At 44.0% G+C, this 19,049-nt stretch overlaps 1 protein-coding gene across 6 annotated transcripts in view; it reads left to right on the plus strand.

Annotated features, from left to right (window-relative positions):
- SAP130 (Sin3A associated protein 130) overlaps nt 1-19,049 on the plus strand; it is a 75,736-nt gene continuing 56,687 nt past the window's right edge. For 3 of the 6 annotated variants that reach the window (XM_081242524.1, XM_081242526.1, XM_081242525.1), the window contains exons 1-7: nt 1-145; nt 1,774-1,891; nt 9,114-9,349; nt 10,064-10,222; nt 11,425-11,536; nt 12,547-12,671; nt 14,325-14,449. In XM_081242524.1, the coding sequence (XP_081098650.1) occupies nt 1,780-1,891; nt 9,114-9,349; nt 10,064-10,222; nt 11,425-11,536; nt 12,547-12,671; nt 14,325-14,449 (869 nt within the window). In that variant the 5' untranslated portion in view covers nt 1-145; nt 1,774-1,779. The remainder of the gene's footprint in view (nt 146-1,773; nt 1,892-9,113; nt 9,350-10,063; nt 10,223-11,424; nt 11,537-12,546; nt 12,672-14,324; nt 14,450-19,049) is intronic. The other 3 variants (XM_081242527.1, XM_081242528.1, XM_081242529.1) reach the window with 3 other exon arrangements.

Here is a 19,049-nt window from a genome sequence, read left to right on the forward strand (position 1 = left end):
GCGCTGGGCTGAGGGGTGGGGGGCAGAGTGCTAGCGCCTCGGCGGCGGCGGCGGGTCCGGGAGCCCGAGGACGCCGGCTCCACAGGCGGAGAGCGCAGGAGAGCGAGCTCGAGGCGGCGCGGCGGCCACTCGGCGCAGCACTCAGGTAATGGCGGGACGGGCGCCCGGGAGCGGAGGGGAGGAGAGGGGAGGAGACGAGGGGGCGGGGCGGCCGAGCCGGGCTGCAGCGTCCTTCCCGCTGCGCGTCCCCGGGGAAGGGCAGCGGTCCCTCGTCTCCTGCGGCGCAAACCTGAGCTCTTTCGCGAGCTGAGCACGGCTTTTGGGCCGGCGGCAGAGGCCGGGTGTCCTGTGGCAAGGAAGGGAGAGGCGTCGGGAGGGCTGGGCTGATTCGGGCGTGGGGGCGTGGCGGGCGTGGGCCTTGGCGGGGAAGCTGAGAGGCCGGGGGAGCGCGGGCGGGCGGGCGGCCCAGGGAGTTTGGCTCCTGGAGCAGTTTAAAGTGACTCTCCACATCCGGGCCCTGCGCCCGCCGCTTTCAGACCCTGACCGAGGCGGGGCCTCCGAGCTCCCCGCCCCTTTCGCCTGCGGCGCTTGTCTGCCTCTGCCATTGGCTCAGCCTCGAGAGGTTTGGGCTGCCCCGGCGAGGCTCGTGTCTGATTGGCTGGCAGTCGGCGGGAGGGTGGGGCGGGATCTCAGCGTGCAGGCAGCGTTGGATTGGTGCGGGCCCCGGACTGACGCGCCCGGCGTGGGGCCAATGGGCGGGCGGGGGAGGTAGGGGCAGGTTCGGGGGAAGAGGACTGGAGCGCAGCGGCAGCCGGGCGGCGGGGGTGAGCGGGGCCGGCGGGGCTGGACAGCGGCGGGCCCGAGGCGCGCTGCGGCACGAGTCGTCCCCGCGACCTCGGAGCACAGCGCTGCCACCAAGATGGGTCCTCCGCGGCAACCCCAGCCCGGCGAGGTGGAATCGGGAGGGGCGGGCGGCGGGCGGCGGCAGGTAAAGGGCACACTGGTCCCGGGGCTCCTCAGAACGCCTGCCCCCTCCCCAGGGATGGAGTCTCAGAGACCCGGAGTGTCTGGAGACCTGTGTTCTCCGATCTCAGCGGGGGGCTTCAGGGTGGGGGCAGGATTGCGGGCGTATCGGGGATATCGGCTCCTGAAGGAGGAGTGGGGGGTCGATTTTAGGGAAAGTGGTGAAGATCTCGGTTCCCTTTGGCTCAGTGGGGCTCTGTGAAAGGGGCGGGGGAGAAATCCGTCAATGGAGGCCTGTGCAGGAAAGCGTTTGAGAATTCCTTTCGGATCAGGTCTTGATGGAAGGTTTCTGATCCCGTCTTAGGACAGGGCATCTGCCTCCGATTCCTCCTGTGACACACTGATGACAGTTCTGTTCACCTTGGTGTGAGGCTTAAGTCTTTCAAAGGCACATGCCATTTGTCATGAAACTTTACACAGAAGTATATATATTGTGTTAAGACCTGTCACGTGGATGTTATACACAATGCAGTGTCGACTTTTGTGGCAATCCACAGGTATTGGGGAGCGGTGTCATAATATCCCCCAGCACCACATAAACGATTTTACCATTAATTGAACCTATGTACATCAAAAACTTAAACAGTTTACACCATTTCTGCACTGTATATTGAACACAAGTATCATTTTAGATAGATGATGCTACATTTGTTTTTCTGAGGGAAGATGTAGGTACTAAAAATGCTTTACTTTCTCATTATTGATTCTAATATCAGAGTCCAGTAATAACCATATGCCTATGCACTGCAGGTGGAAATGAGTTCTCAACAGTTTCCTCGGTTAGGAACCCCCTCCACCGGGCTAAGCCAGGCTCCTTCACAGATAGCCAACAGTGGTTCTGCAGGATTGATAAACCCAGCTGCAACAGGTGAGATGTGTGATATTTTTCTATATTGCTTCCTGCACTAAAAATATTGCCAGTTTTCTAACTTAAAAATTAGCAGATTCTTTGTGGGATTTTAGTAAATACTAGGTTATCAAATTTGAAAAAAGGATATATTACAGTTCTAATTTAAATAGGGCTTTCTTTCTTCCTGTTTTAACCACTTGATTCACATGTACAGAGTGTACATGAAACTTACAATGAAGCACGCCTACAAGAACTATCTTTTTTAATGTATTAATATGTTCTTATTTAATTAAGGCCCAGAGGTGTAATAATAATGCCATGAGGGAATGCAAAGGTGTGTAAGGTGTAGGTCTTGCCTTTCAGGAGCTTACTGTATAGGAAAAGAGATTTTAAAAAGATGTGTATACGCACATATACTACGCAACTCGGTTTTTAGTTGTATACTCTTTGAATGCTGAAGATCAGTGGCCTCAGCTGCTGATGATTTTGCCCCCCCAGGGAATATTTGGCGATGTCTCGGTACACTTTTAGGTGTCACAAGTAGGGGATGCTCTTGGCATTGGATATTTAGAGGCCCGGGATGCTGCTAAATACTCGACGTTAAGCAGGACAGCCCCCAACCCCACAGCAAAGTATCTAGTCCAGTCAGCAGTGCTGAAGTTGAGTTACTCCTTCAAATAATTCTGTATTCTGTGTATCAAGTGGAAAGGTGGCATTGCAAAGGGAAGTAAGGCACTCCTTTTTTTATTCGTCTTTCTTTACAGTCTGATTTCTATGTTCCTCATCATGGTAAATGGTACTACCGTCTACTTATTGCTCAAACCAGAAACTCAGGCATGGTGTTTAATTGTTCTGTCTTTGTCTCTCACCTGTGAGCTGTGACCTCCTTCCTATTGCTTCGCCTCCTTCCTGCCAACTTCGTTTTTGTTACAAATTTCTTTCAGTTCTCTTTAGGCTTAAAGTAACTTTAAGCTACTTTATTCCTCCTGCTTAATAGTAGCTGTTCATATTGAACAGATATGAACAGATGATATCTGTTGAACAGCTGAACAGATGATAAGTTCTCAATCTTCTTGACCTTGGGACTTTACACAGTCCAGTTTTGTTTTGTTTGTTTGCCACAATCTTTCATCTTCCTTTGCACACTTATTTATCTGGCTAACTCTTTGTTCTTCCTTGAGGTTTCCTCTCAGATGTCACTTTCTCTGGGAAGTCTTTACTGACTCCATCATCCACAGCAACTCAAGGTCGGGCCTCCTCCTAGAATGAAGGCCAGGACCTATCTGTTCATGCTCCTTTGTATGTGCTATCCTTGCTACAGGGTAGAGGTCAACAAATTCTTACAGCGCCACTTCAAGTTCCTGACCCCTTAACAAAGATTTTTGACAGTGTTTTATCTTTTGTATGAATTCACAGCAGAATTTTTTTTTTTTTTTTTTTTTTTTTTGGCCAAGCTGCATGGCTTGCGGGATCTTAGTTCCCCGACCAGGGATTGAACCCAGGACACAGCAGTGAAAGTGCCAAGTCCTAACCACTGGAGTGCCAGGGAATCCCCACAACAGAATAATTTAAAGGAGCATAGCTAAAGAGAATTTTTTTTAATAAAAATCCATTTTTAATTAATTTATTTTATTTATTTATTTTTGGCTGCGTTGGGTCTTCGTTGCTGCACGCGGGCTTTCTCTAGTTGTGTCGAGCGGGGTCTACTCTTCGTTGCGGTGCGCGGGCTTCTCACTGCAGTGGCTTCTCTTGTTGCGGAGCATGGGCTCTAGGCGCATCAGCTTCAGTAGTTGTGGCTCACAGGCTCAGTAGTTGTGGCTTGCGGGCTCTAGAGCGCAGGCTCAGTCATTGTGGCGCACGGGCTTAGTTGCTCCACGGCACGTGGGATCTTCCTGGACCAGGGCTTGAACCCGTGTCCCCTGCATCGGCAGGCGGACTCTCAACCGCTGTGCTACCAGGGAAGCCCCTAAATGTTTTTTAAAAGCTGTTGGAACTAATAAGTGAAATTACTAAAGGTTGCAGGATAAAAGTTCAGTGTACAGAAATCAATTATATTTCTAAATACTAGTAATGAATAGTGAAATTTTAAAAGTGTCATTTACAGTAGCATTAAAAAAAAAAAAAACCCATAGGACTTCCCTGGTGGCGCAGTGGTTGAGAGTCCACCTGCTGATGCAGGGAACATGCGTTCGTGCCCCAGTCCGGGAAGATCCCACATACCATGGAGTGGCTGGACCCGTGGGCCATGGCCGCTGAGCCTGCGCGTCCGGAGCCTGTGCTCCGCAACGGGAGAGGCCACGACAGTGAGAGGCCCACGTACCGCAAAAAAAAAAAAAAAAAAACCCACAAAATACTTAGGAATAAGTTAACAAAATATGTGTATGACCTGGGGTTAGAAAACTATGTAAAACATTGCTGAGAGAAGTTAAAGACCTAGATAAATGAAAAGATCTATCATGTTCATGGATTGGAAAACTCAGTATTTTCCTTTACCCAAAGGGATCTTTAGATTCAAATGAATCCTAATCAAATTCACATCAAGTACTTTTCTAAAAATTGAATCTAAAATTAAATCTAAAATTTATGTGAAAACCAAAGGACCTAGAATAGCCAAAGCAATTTTGACAAAAAAGAAGAAGAAAGTTGGGGGACTCCACTGCCTTACTTCAAGACTTGGTATAAAGCTGCACTAATCAAGACAGTGTGATATGAGCATAAATCACTGGATCATTGGTACAAACTAGAGGATCCAGAAATAGACCCACACATAATGGTCAATTGATTTTTGATAAAAGTACATAGATAATTCAATAGGGGAATGGTCGTCTTTTTAACAGAATAGTGCCAGAACACCAGAATATCCATATGAAAAAAAATAAACCTTGACCTTTACTTCCACTGTGCACATAAATTAACTCGAAATGTATAATTATGGACCTAAGTATAAAACTTAAAATTTCTAAAAGAAAATATAGGAGAAACAGTTTGTTACCTTAGAGTAAGTAAAAATTGTTTAGGGCACGAAAAACACTGATTATAAAGGAGGCAACTAATACACTGTACTTCATCAACATTACAAATGACTTCTCTGCAAAAGACACTGTTAGTAAAATAAAAAGGCAAGCCACCAAATGAGAGAAGACATTTGTGATAAATGTGTCAACAAAGGACTTACATCTGGAATATATAAAAAACTTGTAACTCAATAGCAAAAAAGGCAAACAGCTTGTTTTTTTTTGTTTGTTTGTTTTTAAGGGATGAAATATGTGAATAGACACTTCACCAAAGATGCTGTATAAAGGCCAGATAAACACAAAAGATATTCAACTGTATTACTCCTCAGGGCAATGCAAATTAAAACCACAGTGAGAAACTGCTATACACCCACTAGAATGACTAAAACAAAAAGACTGACAATACCGAGTTTTGACGTGTTTGTCGAGCAAGCAGAACCCATGCATTGGTGGGAATGCAAAGTAATCCAGCCACTTTGGTAAGCAGTTTGGCACAGTATGTTAAAAAAATTTAACGTAAACTTACCATACAACCCAGCAGTCTCATTCCTAGGTATTTACCCAAGATAAATGAAAATGGGTGTCACACATACAGTGACTTCTCCTTCAGTGTTCACAGAAGCATTATTCATAATAGCCAAACCCTGGAAAGAACCCAGATTTTATCAACTGGTGACTGGATAAGCAAAGTTTGGTTTAATCCATACAGTGGAATACTACTCAATGGTAAAAAGAAGCAAACTAGCATTATAAACAGTAACGTGGATGAACGTCAAAAGCATTTTACTGAGAGAAAGAAGCCAGACCCAAAGGACCACGTACTGTGTGGTTCTATCTCTATGAAATTCCAGAAAAGACAAAGCAGTGGTGATAGAACCATCAATAGATCAGTGGTTTCTAAGGAGTAGGGGTGGGAGGGAGGGAACTGACTGCAAAGGGGCATGAATGAACTTGTTAGAGTAAGGGAAATGTTCTATGTCGTGACTGTGTTGTGATAACAGTACTGAATACATTTGTGAAAATTTAGTTTTATACAAAAAATTAGTAGATTTTATATGTAAATTGTACCTCAGTTAATAATAAAGCTGATTAAAAAATGGACAAGATATGAACATATACTTTACAAAGGAAGGTGTATATGAATGGCCGATGGTCACATAAAAAGAAGTTCTACATTACCAGTCAGCATGGAAATGTTAATTAAAACCACATGAGATACCCAGTACACACCCACTAGAATATCTGTGTGTCAAGAATCCGTGAGGATGAGGAACAACTGGACCGCTAATACACACTGCCTGTGGGAACATGAGATAATACAACCACTTTGGAAAGTACTTCGGCAGTTTCATATGAAGTTTACCATTTGACCCAGCCATTCTGCTCCTAACTTGTTGGTGAGAATGTAAAAAAAAAAAATCATTGAACTCTCTTTAGAATAGCCATTTTATTGTATGCAAATTATACCTCGATAAAGCAGTTTTAAAAATCAAAATTTTTTAAAAATCTGAATGACCTAGGAGAAGGGTCAATGTATAGCAGAATATAAAATATATTAATCTTTTCTCCCAGCACTTTTTTCCTCCAAGAGAAAAGTTCTAATTTTTTTTCCTGAGGAGATCATTGAACAAGGACTCAGAGTACTTATGGATATTTATTCTAGAGTTGTTGACAATAGCAAAAATTTGGAAATAACCTAAAAGCTCATCGATGATATAATGGTTTAAAAAGGTATAGTACATCTATTCAATAGAATTTCATTTAGCGCTTTTGAAATGATGCAGTGTATATTCATATTACTTAGCGATTCCACTCTTAGGTGGAATCCAATAGCAATGGTAATGTTCACCAAAAGACATACGCATGAATATTACTAGCATTCCTATTCATCATAGTTAAAAAAAAACCCACAAAAAACCTGAAAACTAACTGGGAGTAAAATGGATAATTTGTGATTTATTCAAGCAATGGCATACTGTACTGAGAATGAAGGAGCTACGGCTACATGCGATAACATGCACAAATCTTATACCTATAAGTGAGAGAGACAAAAACCGGGTACATTTGTTACGAGTATATTTATATAAGTTCAAAAATAGACAACAGTAACCTATAGTTTTAGAAGTTAGCATAGTGAGTATCCTTGGGAGGGACAGTGACTGGAATCAGGCTGAACAGAGGGTTTATGGGGATCCAGTAGCATTCTGCTGGTTGATCTAGGGGCTGGTAACTCAGGTGTATTCCGTTTGTGAAAGTTTATTGAGCTGTACACTTGTCTTTATGAAGGTTATAGTTAAATAAAAAGTTAAGTAAATAAAAACCCACCTAAGATTAAAGAGCTGAGAAGTGTCTGACGTTTTACCAAAATAGTAACTTGGTGCCTTTAGGGGATAGACTTTGGGAGCAGCTTTACTTTCTTTATAGTTTTCCAAGTAATTAAAATTTTTGACGTAAGTATAATCTTTATGTTCAGAAAAATAATGTCAGTTGTTGTTTTGGGAAAATGATGGTGCAAATTAATATTTTCACAGACTCTCCTCTTTCCTTACATTAGTTCCTTGATTTTTAATAAATTTTTTTAATCATTGTGTTCTGAATTCACAGCATTTTAAAATTTATTTTTAGTTTTATTTATTTTTGGCTGTGTTGGGTCTTTGTTGCTGCACACAGGCTTTCTCTGGTTGCGGCGAGCGGGGGCTACTCTTTGTTGCAGTGCGCAGGCTTCTCATTGCGGTGGCTTCTCTTGTTGCGGAGCATGGGCCCTAGGCGCACGGGCTCTAGAGCGCAGGCTCAGTAGTTGTGGCGCACGGGCTTAGTTGCTCTGTGGCATGTGAGATGTTCCCGGACCAGGGATCGAACCCGTGTTCCCAGCATTGGCAGGCGGATTCTTAACCACCACGCCACCAGGGAAGTCCCAGTTCCTTGATTTTTTTAACTTAATTTTTGAATACGTTACATGTTCTCATGGTCCAAAATTCCAAAAGAAAAAAGAGTATACACTGAAAAGTATCTCTCCTTCCTGTCCCCCACTCACCCACTTTCTTTCCTTTCAGGCAAACAGGATGCTTTGGAGATATGTTATCCATATACAAATACAAATGTATTTATATTTGTGTGTATTTTATTTACTTTTTCTCCGTTCTGTACCTTGGTATTTTCATATATCTTTTTCACAATACATATATATTATACATTTTCCCATAAGAGTACCTAAAAAGCTTTCTTGTTTTATTTTTAGAGTTGCATGGTAGTCTATTGTGTGAGTATACCATAATTTATATAACCAGTCCCCTATTGATGGACATGTAGGTTTTTTGGTTCCTTTGCTAGTATAAAAATACTGAAACAGATAACTTGTACCTGAGTCATTTTTTTACATACATGCTGTGTATCTATAGGGTACAGTCATGCAAGTGGAATTGTTGAGTCTCAAAGGGTGCATGCATTGTAATAATGATAGAGCTTTACTTGTTCACTCTGTAGGGATTTGGACTGAGAAATTGGTTACCTTTTTTTTTGGTGGGGGGGCCACACCACACACAGCATGCAGGATCTTAGTTCCCCGACCAGGGGTCAGACCCGTGCCCCCTGCAGTGGAAGTATGGATTCTTAACCACTGGACCGCCTGGGAAATCCCCAAGTCACCTTTTTTTTTTTTTTTTTTGCGGTACGCGGCCCTCTCACTGTTGTGGCCTCTCCCCTTGCGGAGCGCAGGCTCCGGACGCACAGGCTCAGCGGCCATGGCTCACGGGCCTAGCCGCTCCGCGGCATGTGGGATCCTCCCGGACCGGGGCAGGAACCCGTGTCCCCTGCATCGGCAGGCGGACTCTCAACGACCGCGCCACCAGGGAAGCCCCAAGTCACCTTTTTAATATTAGGTTTTTATAACTTTTAAAATAAATATTTTAACTGAAATTGTCTTATATCTTATATTACAATTTCAAGTATTTGAGGTCATTCTAGATAGTTTTCAGGCCCTTTGTTCATAGGAGTAGGAAATTACAATCTTTAAAACAAATCCTGTGTTCCATAGGTGTGACTTTCGAGTTTGCTAGCCATGAGGGGAATTTGATGCCCAAATTTTCCTTGTTAAGAAAATCTCACAAGGAAACGGTCAGTTTATCAACCCTGAAACTTAACTGCAGGTGCCACCCTTACATGTGCTGTTATATTATTTGCTATTGGAAGGGCATGACACGCTGTTTCACCCTTCATGTCTTCACTAGTCAACGATGAATCTAGTCGAGATGCTGAAGTCACTGCCAGGGAGCACGTGGGTTCCAGCAGCTCCCTACAGCCCCGTGAAGAGAAGCAAGAGCCTGTTGTGGTAAGGCCCTATCCACAGGTGCAGATGTTGTCTACACACCATGCTGTTGCATCGGGCACACCTGTCACAGTGACAGCCCCGCCAGCACATCTGACGCCAGCAGTGCCACTCTCATTTTCGGAGGGACTTATGAAGGTAATGGAGAGGGTTAAAATTGCACCTTGAACGACAGCTAAAGACTGGCTAGGATTTCTGACAGCGCTCACAGAGTCTTAGGCTGTATCCTAGGATCATAGCTTTTTCTTTCTGACCTATCAGTTCAGCTCCTCTCTGTAACTCAGAGTGGCGCTGTTCTGCAGTGCCTAGTCTCGTGCCGCTGGGCAGTTGGCATCACAGGATCTTTTCTCGTACCCATTTTGACGTTGATTTTATTTCAAGTTACGGGCGTGCTAGTGTAGCTCTTATCTTGGAGTGGCACTCTTCTCCAAGGTTTTGTTTTGATAGCTTGCTAATTTGGGTGGATCAGAATATCGCCTTGTGTATTAACCATATGGATATGTGTCAGTTACTGGGAGTTTTGTTTACTTCCAGCCAAACTCGGGAGGCAGCACGGTATAGAAGAAAGAATGTGGGCTGTGAGCCATACAGATCTGGGCTGTATTCCCAGTTCTAGTTTTTACTGTCTGTGTGGCTTTAAGCAAGTGACTTAGCCTTGCTTTGTATGTTTCCACATCTGTAACATGGCAATGCTAGGACTTCAATGGAGAGGCTGTGATGCTAAGAGGTAGAACATATGAGGCTTCGGGCATCCTCCCTGGCGCTCTCCAGGTTTGATTTGTGTACGTGTGTGCAATGAAGGGCATCGCTGGAAACGCTGTTGATCTGTGTCGTGTGGTTTTCTGTTCGCAGCCGCCCCCGAAGCCCACCGTGCCTAGCCGTCCCATTGCTCCTGCTCCACCTTCCACCTTGTCACTTCCCCCCAAGCTTCCAGGGCAGGTTACCGTTACCATGGAGAGTAGCATCCCTCAAGCTGCAGCCATTCCTGTGGCAACAATCAGTGGACAACAGGTTTTTTTCCTCTTAATTTGCTGATTTTCAAACTGAGATGCCAAACTGTTGATCATTATTTACTGAATGCCAGCAGTACATTAGGCACTGGACTAAATCAAACATGAACTGGTCACTGGTATCTGCAAGGGGACAAGAGGAGAGTGGACAGAGAAGGATGGCCTCAGGAGTAAGACCAGTATGCACAGTGGTCTTGTCATTCGGCCGTACGTAGTGGGTACCTGCTGTGTACGTGGCACCCCCTGCAGTGTGAGAAGCAAATCTAGATAAGACAGCCCGTGACCTTGAGGAGCATAGGAGTCTGGCTGTGCTTGGTTACAGGCACAGAACTCCAGTGGGCTGAGGACAGCCTCACAGCAGCAGTGCTTCTCTAAGGCTGTTCTCTGAGGACAGTGATGTGTGTCTCTTGGGCGACTGGCAGGTTCCCTCAGCAGCCTACCAGTTGTGAACATTTATTTTAAAGTCTCATGTTTTGACTTAATTTTTTGGTTTTTGTTTTTGAAATTGCAGTCCTCCTCCATAATATGTATTTGATTTATTTAAATATTTTAAATTACTTACCAATGAAAACTGAATCTCACAACTCACTCCCTTCAAGTTTTCAGGAAAAAAATGGTATTCCAAAAAGGTGCAGTGTGGTTTTTTTTATTTTGTCATACTGCTGAGTCCTCTCAGAAGTGCTGGAATGTCCACCTGAGAAGCACTGGCACCAGGATTGGGCAGGTGTGAGGAAGGGACACTTAGGGGTGAGCTGAAGAACTGACGGGGGAGTGCCCGTTGGATGCTGACGGAATTTACTTAGAAACCCCGGCTAGCATAAAGAATACGTGAGTGCAGTGGCGTGTAAAGGAAATAGTGAGAATAAGGAAAAATAAGCTATAGGCCAAGACAAAGAAAACAAGGGTAGAAGGCTAATAATATTGAAGATGACAGTGTCTGAAAGTGGACAGTCAAATGTGTCATCAGTGACAGGAACCTAACAACTAGCTAGACTCAAGGCAGTTGATGGGTCCTCCCTGTCCCTTACCACATGCCTGCTGGCACAGGGCATCGTGCAGTATGCTGTGAAAAGAAAACGAAATGTCCTTAAGAGGAACAACATGACCCACATTTGGAGGCAGCTGACTTCCTAGAAGCAATGGCTAAGCACCCGTGGCTAAGACCAGGCACTTGGAAATAACGTCGCATCCTGTTTCTTGCAGGGGCATCCCAGTAACCTGCATCACATCATGACCACAAACGTACAGATGTCTATCATCCGCAGCAACGCACCTGGGCCCCCTCTTCACATTGGAGCTTCTCATTTACCTCGAGGTAAAGGCTGCATGTTTCCTTCAGACTCTTGAAATGCAGTGACAGGTATACATTTGGTAGAAGATACAGTAACACAAAGCATCTCCAGAATGAGCTTTTTAAAGTTGCAGGACAGCAGAAATAAACTTAGGTTAGTGCACATTTTTAGTGTGGCCTAATAGGTGCTTATTATAGTTGTATTGCAACACATATGTGTATGTGTGTAAACTCAGAGCAGTTCAGATTTTCTGTATGGTCTAAAAATTGTCCTTTATACTGAGGAACTCCTGAAAGCTATGGTAGTGTAAATACGGGCTTCATTTTTAATAAATAAGTCACAGATGTCAATACTGAGTATTTTTGAAGTTTAGTGAAAATGCTTAGTCAAATCTTTTTATTCACATGGCAATAAGATGAATTTATTCTTACAATTACCTGCTGATAGGTTGTAAGGTATTAAATTTAATGAGTTTTTTCAGTTACTTGATCAGAAATTGTTACCTTCTATTGGAGAGGGTAAAATTACTGTCGGCAAAATCAGGCTAACGAATGCTCTCTCTCAGTGTAACTTAGTGGGTCTCAGAGTGAGGTTTGCGGACTGCAGGGGGATGTGTGTGAGGTCGAAACTAAGACGTGTGCCCTTTTGTCAGTGCTGATATTGGCACTGATGGTGCAAAGGCAGTGGTGGTTCAAGTGAACTCTCACTGGTGGTTAAACTGCTACAGCCTTGGCTTGAATCAGGGTAATAACAGCACCGTGCTGTGCTTCGCTGCTACATACTTGCAGTTTCAAAAAAAAAAAAAGCCAGTTTCATTTAAGAACACCCTTGAAGAAGCAATACAGATTATCAGTCTTATGAAATCTCAGCCCTTGAGCGCACGTTCTCTTAATTTTCTATACGATGAAATGGGAAGTATACATAAAGCACTTAAGCTGAATACTGACATACTGAGCTTATAGGGAATATAATTGTAGCTATTTAAATCATGAGCCCAGAAGCCACACTAATGAAAAAAATTCTGTTTTTCCAGGTGCAGCAGCTGCTGCTGTGATGTCCAGTTCTAAAGTAACCACGGTCCTGAGGCCGACTTCCCAGCTGCCAAATGCTGCTGCAGCTCAGCCGGCAGTACAGCACATCATTCACCAGCCAATCCAGGCACGCCGGGGTTGTGGGTAGTCAGCCGGCAAGCGTTAAGCGCCTACTCTTGAGTTATTCACTCTGCTTGGCACTGTGCGAGTTCTTGAACCTCAAGCGACTTTGGACCTAGTTGCCAAGATGTAGAGAAGGCTGAATTACATACAGTGTCGTGTGATCCGCTGTAGAAATTTAGGAGAGAGGTAGTAAGGGAAGGCTTTTGGTTGGGATGGGTGTGGCAGTGGGGATTCAGAGGCGTGAAGGGGGCAGCACTCGGAACAAGGCAAGGAGGACGGTGGTGGTTGTACACAGTGCGGGGTGAAGACTAGTTAGAGCTGAGGGATTCTGATTTCGATAGGGCTGTGTGAACCCCTCAACATTTTATGCACATTTTTATGCACATATGTATGCTTTCTGAGGAAGATGGTCCACGCCTTTCAACTTTTTTCAAGGAAGCCTGTGGCCTCGGTACCACTGAAGTATAACGTGTTACTGCGTGATACCATGTCTGTCTCTAAATTCGGGTCTCTAAGATGAAGACTGTAAACTTGATTTTGTACACAGCAGAGAGCTACTGCGTCTTTGGAATATACTGACATATGGTCAAAGAAATATCTTTGAAAGATTAATCTAGCTGAATTGCGTACAGAAGGTAGAAGTTCAGTGCCTTTGTGGCCAGACTGGTAGCATGTATGAAATAGCTGGGTTTAAGATACTACGGAAGAGTGCTGACTGGGACGCGGGGTAAGATATGTCTAGCCTAGAGCTTTCACGTTAAACAAAATAAAAGACCTTGCTAGTAATAAAACACATTTGGAGACTGATGAGGGCCCCAGGAGTATAATGGTAGGAAGGGTTGGAGAAAGAGGAGAACCCAGGTCAAGAGCTCAGTAGTGAGGAAGACAGCACGGCAGTCCTAGTGTGAGAGGACAGGCTGTGAGAGCAGCGCCGTGGAGACGAGGTCTGCAGGTGAGAAACAGATCAAGAATGGGCAGAGTCTGCTGAGTTAACCTGCACATGGCAGGTGCAGGAAAGAAGGACTACTCAGGAGAGCTCAGATGCCTGGAGAATCTGACGGGGCAAGCGGGTGAAGCCCAGTGTGGAACTCGTTTGTCAGGTGAAGGTTTTACACCCAGGTGTAGGGGTAAGGGAAGTATATCCATATGGAAACATCTAGAAAGCATCTGGGCACCCTGCACCTTCCGCTGATAAAGAATGCTGTTATTACCACGTGTTTGCCTTTATTGCCCTCAGATGGCATGAGAGCCAGCGTCCAGTTCTGAGTAGGCCCTCTGTGGAAAGGCCTAGGTTATGTCGTCATGAAAAGCGTCTGCTCCAGGACCAGTGACGGCTCTGTGGGAACTGGAGCTGAAGGGCTAGATTCCAGTCTGTACTAATCGTAGGACAGAATTTTGAGTCTGGTCATATTCGAAAAGGAGGGACTTGTGTACTTTCCAACCAGAATAGGATTTTTTGGGATAATTCTGGCTCTTGGCCTTCTAACAACCTATCTGAAAAGAGAACTCGGTAATCAGAATGGTGAGAATTTATTTTCATTTGGACATAAACACTCTTATTTCGAGGCCCAGTTTTCAAATTATACTTGCGGTGTTTTGGGCATACTGTATTTTGCTTTTGCTTTCAATGAAATATGTTTTTCTCTTCTCTTGGTAGTCTCGTCCACCTGTGACCACGTCTAATACCATCCCTCCTGCTGTGGTAGCAACTGTGTCGGCCACCAGAGCTCAGTCTCCAGTCATTACTACAACAGCAGCCCATGCCACTGATTCCGCACTTAGGTATATTTGGGGGTTTGAAGATCAGCTGTCCTGCCATCCTCCCTTCTTCTCTCCCCTTTTCTTTTCCTTCCTTCATTCAACTCAATAAATATTTATTGAGTGCCTTTTTTCTTTTTTTTAATGAGGTATGTTGTGTTCTAGACACTGAGGATAAAGCAGTGAAAAAATAAAAAGAAATTCTTGCCCTCATAGAGTTTCTATTTGTAGAAACTGTGGCTGGAGACATTACCATAAAAAAATACATAGTTTTTTAGGGGGCAGAGAGTGCTTTGGGGACAAATCAGGGCGAATGGGATTTGGAGGGACAGGGTAGGCAGTACGGGGAGCTTACTGTGTCATGTAAGGTGATCAGGAAGGGCTTTGTTGATAAGAATGCAGTTGAACAGAAAATGGAAAGGTGTGAAATGAGCCATATGGTTGTCCGGGATAAGAGAGTGTTCTAGGCAGTGGGAACAGTAAGTGCAAAGGCCCTGAGACAGGAGTATGTTTACCACATAAAGGGGCAGCAAGAGGCTAATGGTAGGAGAGTGGCCAGAGATTATTTTAGGAGGTAGCAAGGTCCCCAGGTCATGCCGAGCCTTAGGAACCACTCTGAGGATTTGGCCTGTGCTGGGGGGCAATGGGAAGCCTTAGCAGAGTTTGGAACAGAGCAGCGCCATGATCTGAAGTAGCTGCATCCGCCTGGTTGCTGGAGAGAGTAGGCTGTGGGGAGGCAAAGTTGGAAGCAGGATGTTTCGAAGAGTATGGCAGGAATCCAGGAGAGATGGTCATTGGAGGTGGAAAGATGTGGTTAGATTCTGAATAGAACTTTGAAGGTAGCGGAGGGGACTTCTGAGGAAGCACGTACGGGGTTATTAGAGAATGAGAACAGTCAGGCTTATGCCAGCACTGGTTGGCTGTGCAGCTGGGAGAGTGGAGTTGCCTAATCTTGAGATGGGGAAGAGCGGGAGGAGTAGGTTTGGGGAGGAATTCCAGGCTCTGGTTTGGGGCACTTTTAGGGTTGTGCTGACTTCTGAGCACCCAAGTGGAGATGTTGAGAAAGCTTAATACATGAGTCTGGAGTCCACAGAAGAGTTTGGGAGGAGATGATTTAGGAAGGCAGATGGGGAGGAGGTTTATGAGAGAAAATGGCTCCCAGTTGAGAGTGCTGTCGAGGGAAGCAGTGTTCTCAAGGGAGAGCCAAGATTCATTAGGGTAGGAAGATAGTGCGTATATTCACAGAAGAGGTTGAGGATACAGGAGGTTCTGCTAAAGATGGATTGTGAGTCCAGAGGGTATGGTAGAAAGGTTGGGTGTTTGAGAAGTGGAGCCAGCACAATTAAGCGATTTACAGAGCCATACAGGGAGAGAGTCTGGTCAATGAGGGATGGTCTCTGATGCTTCTCGTGAGTGACACAATCAGGGATGAAGGCATCAAGGTATTTGTCCTCACGACCCCCAGGCATATCGTGCTGGTGAAGCTATGAAAGTTGGGGAAGGCAGTGGCATGAGAGTCTTGCCAGGAGCATGCAGCGTTCCAGTGGTCTTTCTTGATGCTTGCCATCGATTACGTGGGTGCCGGGGAAGGAGCCTTCAGCATTATGAACGACAAGTGATTCACTGGACCAAAGAAGGGATAGGGCATGGCAAACAGAGCTGTCGGGAACTAGAGACCATCCGGAAGACTTGTCTACCAGTGGGAAGCAGTCTGAGATGCCTCCTTGGTTTCTTCCTTGCTTGACCAAGTAAATGAAAAGGAAACAAGGGAAAGAAAGCAGATCTGTTTATTTATTTATTTATTTATGGCTGCATTGGGTCTTCGTCCCTGTGCGCTGGCTTTTCTCTAGTTGCAGCGAGTGGGGGCTACTCTTGGTTGCAGTGCGCGGGCTTCTCGTTGTGGTGGCTTCTGTTGTTGCAGAGCACGGGCTCTAGGCACGCGGGCTCTAGAGTGCAAGCTCAGTAGTTGTGGCGCACGAGCGCAGTTGATCTGCGGCATGTGGGATCTTCCTGGACCAAGGATCGAACCTGTGTCCACTGCATTGGCAGGCGGATTCTTAACCACTGCGCCACCAGAGAAGCCCCTAAAGCAGATTTTAAAGAGAAGGTTAAGTTTTGTGATACTGAGTGTATCTGTGGCAACAGGTAGTTGAAGAGATGTCTGTGCTTGAGAAGTCATTAACGTGGGCTACAGTTAATGCTCTGGGTATCTGAGTCTACCCAGCGGGAATAAATGTAATGAGAAGAGGGCCCAGAACAGAGCTCTGAAGAAAATAACACTTACATGCAGAGTAGTGCCTAGGACGTAACTTTAACCACTAGCTCTGTCATTTACTAGCTGTGTGCCGTTAGGGAAGTGTTTTTAACTTCCCTGATCCTTAGTCCCCTCTTCAATAAAATGAAGAAGACACTTTACTTCTCGGTAATTGAATTTATTGCTTGAGGTACAAAGAGACACAACAGCCCAACATAAAATAGACTGTTATTCATGTTAACTTTATAGTACCTTCAAAAAATTAATATATTCGGATGGTATGATGAAATTCAAAAGGTATAAATGTGTATACAGTGAAAACTAAGGTTAGATTTTTTTTTAAACCATGTTGTTGAATTATCTATCTTTTCCAGTGTATTGTTTTTACTAAAAAATGGATATTGAATTTTGTCAGATATATTTTTAGCATATAACTATGTTTTCACTCCTGTAACAAATATTATTGTGTGCCTGATCTGTGCCAGTCACTGCTCTAGGCACTGGAAATACACTAGGGAATTAAACAGACAAAACCCCTAATGATCAGATGGTTTTTCTACTTAAATTATCTGTAACTGTGATAAATTCCTAATGTCTGACTTCCTAGCTAATGGATGTACTGATGGGCATTTTGGCATATGTTGCATGTTTGTGATGGTGTGCCTTCAAGGTGTATTCCTAGAAGTGGGAGTGCTAGGTGAAAGAGCAAATGTCTCAATTTTCCTCACCTAGAAAATGGCGGTAATATTACCTTCCTTGATACGGAAGTTAATATATAAATATTAATGTGTAAATATGTATATATTAATATTAATTATATGTGTAAATATATAAACTAATGTATATAATATATAAACTAATTATAAACTAATTAATGTGTAAATGTGTATATATTAATACTAATATATAAAGCACTTAATACATGCCTGACATGTAATGATCATTAACACTTTTTATGTATTAACACTTGTTATTTTTCATTAGAGTAAATGAAAATCAAAGACTAGTATAGTCTATGCTTTCAGAAGCACTTCACGTATCTAAATACTTAATAGAAATACTCTTGGGGGTATATTTTTGTATGAGCCGGACCTCTTAAAATATGAGCACGTGTAAGTTTGAATTTAGGAGATCCTTTCTGGGAGATTCTGTTGGCATTCTTCTTTGTTACTTAAATCATTTAATCTTCTTTGTTACTTAAATCATTTAATAGATACTAGGTATCTTCAGAATTGTTCCCATAATTAGATTCCTCCATCCTGAAATTTGTGATTATCTTAATTATGTGTACACGTATCTCTCTGAATGCATTTCATTGTAAATGCTGGGAGTGGGCAGCCTTCACTGTACTCTGGTGACCTAAGTCATCAGCTATTAAAAATCCAGGGCCTCCCTGGTGGCGCAGTGGTTGAGAGTCCGCCTGCCGATGCAGGGGATACGGGTTCGTGCCCCGGTCTGGGAGGATCCCATATGCCGCGGAGCGGCTGGGCCCGTGAGCCATGGCCTCTGGGCCTGCGCGTCCGGAGCCTGTGCTCCGCAACGGGAGAGGCCACAACAGTGAGAGGCCCGCATACCGCAAAAAGAAAAAAAAAAAAAAAAAAAAAAAAATCCAGTCTTCAATAGTAGGCTTTCTCCTCAGTAAGTTCCACCAGGTGTCATAGTTGCACCTATGACCAGGCTTTCAGCTTTCCTTTGAACTTGAATAATATGCCATTTAGTTCTCTCTCTAGAGAGAGAAAGCCATCCTTTATTCAGTTTGTAAGTTTTATTCACTCGTATCCCACCAGGTCTGATCTTAAGGCATTTTGAGAGAGGATCCCTGTGATGAAACCATTGGTTAGTTTGGATATGTGAGGTCCCACTCACATTTCACCCTTATGGCTCAACTTTTTCATGTTTTCTTCTTCCTAGTTTATAATCACATGGTTCCAAAATACAAAAACATAAAAAGGTATTCAGTAGGGAGTATCACTCCTCTGTCGCACGTCTACCAAGTTCCTATGTTCCTTTCCCTTTGTAAAGTAACATGTTTATAGCTTTTGGGGTATCCTTCCAGTGTTTCTTAAATACAGTCGAATTCACATGCAATTCTTAACTTTTATCCTTTTTACCCCCCAAATTGTTTAATTCATAGATTCCTAAGCTGCCCTCTTAACTGCAGCCGGCAGTGTGTCAGTCTCATGATTCATATGTTCCTCTTTGGGTTTTTTTCATATAACAACATATGTTGAAAGCTTTCCATTTCAGTACGTGGAGTTTCATTGTTCTTTTAGCAGCAGTATGATGACCCATTGTGTAAATGGATTTGAGGTTCCTTTCTATACTTTACTATCATAAATAATGTTGCAGTGAATAACTTTAAACTCGTGT

This window comes from Mesoplodon bidens (assembly GCF_964165515.1).
Source record: "Mesoplodon bidens genome assembly, chromosome: 8".
In the NCBI taxonomy this organism is placed as follows: Eukaryota; Metazoa; Chordata; class Mammalia; order Artiodactyla; family Ziphiidae; genus Mesoplodon; species Mesoplodon bidens.